At 58.6% G+C, this 3436-nt stretch overlaps 1 protein-coding gene across 1 annotated transcript in view; it reads right to left on the reverse strand.

The window, feature by feature from the left end:
- NXN (nucleoredoxin) overlaps positions 1-3436 on the reverse strand; it is a gene marked incomplete at its 5' end in the record, with an annotated part of 13864 nt that overhangs the window by 4879 nt on the left and 5549 nt on the right. Inside the window, one exon of the mRNA XM_010081245.1 lies at positions 1074-1253. Coding sequence (XP_010079547.1) covers positions 1074-1253 — 180 coding nt within the window. The remainder of the gene's footprint in view (positions 1-1073; positions 1254-3436) is intronic.

Consider the following 3436-nt stretch of genomic DNA (forward strand, 5'->3'; position numbering starts at 1 on the left):
GAGCGAAAGACGTGTTATCAGTGCTGCAGAGAAGGGTGTGCTGCTCACGAAGGGCGTGCGAGGAAGTGGGACATGAGCCCTGCCCTGGGCCAGGCCCCCCCCCCGTGTAATCCCAACAGCTCAGGACAAGCCGGGGCTCTTCAGCAAACTCCCACTGCTGCTCCACAGAGTGCTCAAGGGACAGCCACACTCCCCCAGAGAGCCCAGGACCCCTCAGCTTGCTCCCTGGGACCCCTCTGCCCACCACCACCTCATCCCAGCCACAGCCTCGCCTGATTGAACCGTCTGTCGCTGGCAGGGACGCAACAAGGAACAAGCCAGCTGTGCTTCGGACGAGCTCTAGGGCTGTTTCCAGCCACAGCAGAGCTTCACGTGTGGTTAGCAGTGAAAGAGGGACAGGAGCTTTGGGGAAAAGCCTGTCCTGCGGCCAGTGCCCACGGTGGGGAATACCCAAGGACCAGCAGAGAATGCAAGAGGCTCCTCTGACACTCACTGCTCTGTTTCCAGCACAGAGCTCCGATCCGTCCCAGAGACGCCTCCTCTGGAATGTCACGTGTGCCTCAAGTCCCCACTCCAGAACGGCCTTTCCTGGCCCCACCGCCCCCGGCCATGATAACCTACTTCTGCTACTCCCTAACGCCTCATCAGCATTCCTCCCCACAGCCGCTACTGAACCATCTTTGTTACGACAGCTCCGCTCCACTGCAAATCCCTACTCCATCGTGTCCTCGCGTGGCTGGGCTGGAGGTGTGGGAGACCCACAGGCACAGGCAGGCTCTGGCAAACCCCTGCAAGCTGCAGCAGCCCATTTCTCTGGTACTGGCAAGGCTCCAGGTCTTTTAACCCCCCTGAATCCCTCGCAGGGACTTCACAGGGACCTCCGTCTCCCCATGGCCTCTCTGGACCCTTTAGCATTGCTCCTGGTGATGGAAACCGGCTGATGTCCCTTCACATGGATGCTGTCGCCCTGGAGGCAGGTTCTCAGCCCCGTGGCCAGCTCCAGCTGAGCTGGCAGGTAGCCCAGCCCCCTTCCCAAGCACAGGCTCTGCTTTCCAGCCAGTGATGCTCCATACCTACAAAGAGAACAAGGCAGGGGCCCTCATTCAGCTGCACGGCGTTGGAATCCGTCAGCTCCAGCACAGGCTTGGGGTGCCAGGGGAATTCACGGCATTCGATGTCGTTCAGCACCTCCACCCGCCCCTGCCGCGTGATCACGTCTCCCTTGGAGTCCAGCACGATGAGAGTCGGGATGCCTGTGATGGAAGAAAAACAGAGGGGGATCAGCCAAAGCGCGAACCGGCCAGCGACAGGGCGTGGGGAGAAAAGCCTTTTCCTATCGCCTCCGGCTCTGGCAGGAGCCCAGTGAGCATGCTGCTCATGCATGGTGCGGGAATTGGGGTCCCTGGATCCTGTTTCCGTCCTAGCCGAGGGCTGTAATTCAGCAGCCAGAGCAGGAAGCTGGGAGACAGGCTCTGGTGTTGCCTTCCCCTGCCGGAGCGCAGGCAGGAGTCACTGCCATCTAATGCTGATGCTCCTGGACACAAACCCACCATACCATGCACAGACCTTTCTGGCAGGTATCCTCTTGCCAGGGGGGTCGTGCCTCCTGCACACAATGCAGAGCAGTGCTGCCCCGCAGGCACCGTTGCCCCCGTGCTGACACGTGGCTGCCACTGAAGAGCCAGGTCCCCAGTTCACAGGAACACGCACAAACCTTTTTGCAGGGCAGACAGCAGGCAACAGCAGCCAGGAAGCAGGGTGTGTTCTTTTCCAGAAAGAACGCCATATATTTTGCAGCCACGAACTCCTCCGCGAACCCCCACACCCCTCCTTGGTGCTAACTGCCCAGCCATTTCCAAAGCACAGGGATGCATCTGCTGGGTCACGAACACTATTCCCTACCTGTTTGGATGCTGTTTCACACCACCCAAGCCTGGCCAGGCAGGCACCCAACACCGCCAGCCCCTGGGACAGCATTAACCATGATGATTTAGTGCTCAGGGCTATGGATTCCCCCCAGGAATACCCAAAAGAGAGCGCACGCCTCTGCAAGCAGAGACAGAGCAGGATCATTCTGATCATACACATTAACACCAGCACACTTGCTACAAGGTTAAACCGCACACAACGCTTGCAAACGAATCTGGCACCCACCTCGCTTGGCTGCTGCCCTCGCCGTGGTCTGGCAGCGACTGCGGTGCAGGGTCCCACCACCGAGGCCCTTTCCACACCCAGCTGCCAGTTCCCAAAGGCTGCAGGAACAAACCGCAGCTCCAAGCAGTGTTTTTGCAGAGCAACCCCTCCCTCAGCCACCGCGGGATACCCTGGAGGAGCCCAGCGGACCGCTGTGCCAAGCGGCTGGGAGGGATGCAGGTCCAGGTCTGCCGGGGAACAGCGCATGGGGAAGGGGAGACTCGCTCACACGCTGCTGCCGGCTCGTGGATCTCAGGCACGAAACCAGCTTCATTTCCCCAGCTGGGGCCTGGACCTGCTGGTTACTGAGCACAATGTGGCTCTGCCAGCCCCAGCACAGCACCGAGCTTGTGCCCTCCTGCCCGCAGGACAAAGGTACCAGGTTATTTCTTTCTGTATCTCTGACCTTTGGGAAAGGGAGGAACACATGCATTTTAACTCATGTGGAGGAAAAAAAAAATAAACCAAGAGATAACCAGTTAAAAATGTCCCTCTATATGCAGAGGGACACAGTACAGATCTGCCACAACACCTCCCTCCTGAGACTAACAAAGCTGTGCAGGAACGTCCATGGTGTACATGGTGGGGGCAGGAAGGGGCTCGGGGGACACATCCGATGATGCTGGCCCTTGGGACAAAGCAGCATTTTGCCCCAAGCTATGGGGCTGGAAAGCCCCATTATAAAGGAGAAGCCTTTAGAAGGGAGGCGAACACGCTTGCAGCAGAGATTTAGCACAAGTCACCTCCTCAAACCCAGGCAGGTTGGCAGTGAGGCAGGGTGGACACCAGCTGGTGACAGTCCCATCTGATAAGGCACCGACGACGCTTTCCTGCCAGAAAACAGTCATGGGCGAGTCAACAGGAGCGGCTGTGGGGAGGGTTTGGGATCAGGCCCCTCGAGATGAGCCAAGTGAGCGGTGTTAGTGCCAGGCACTGCTGTCTGCTTCTGCTTCACCCAGCACCATCCCCCAAATCACAACCAGCAAACCGAGGCAACTCAAACCCTCCTGCCCCCTTCCAAAGGTTCATTTTAAAGCTCCCTCACTACAAATACCCTGCAGAGCCATCCCCTGAGCAAGGGGGATCCAGCATGCTCACCCCTGCCAGACTCCTGGCACTGCGCTCCCATGTTTGTTCAACAGCGGGTTACTCACAAGCCCAATGAATTCTAGGCATTTCTCTAGGAACTACAGAGCTGTCTGTCTGTCCCACTCCTGCCTGCAGGTCGGGGTGAGCGGCTGGA

The sequence above is a fragment of the Pterocles gutturalis genome, unplaced genomic scaffold (genome assembly GCF_000699245.1).
Source record: "Pterocles gutturalis isolate BGI_N339 unplaced genomic scaffold, ASM69924v1 scaffold15019, whole genome shotgun sequence".
NCBI classification, from domain to species: domain Eukaryota; kingdom Metazoa; phylum Chordata; class Aves; order Pterocliformes; family Pteroclidae; genus Pterocles; species Pterocles gutturalis.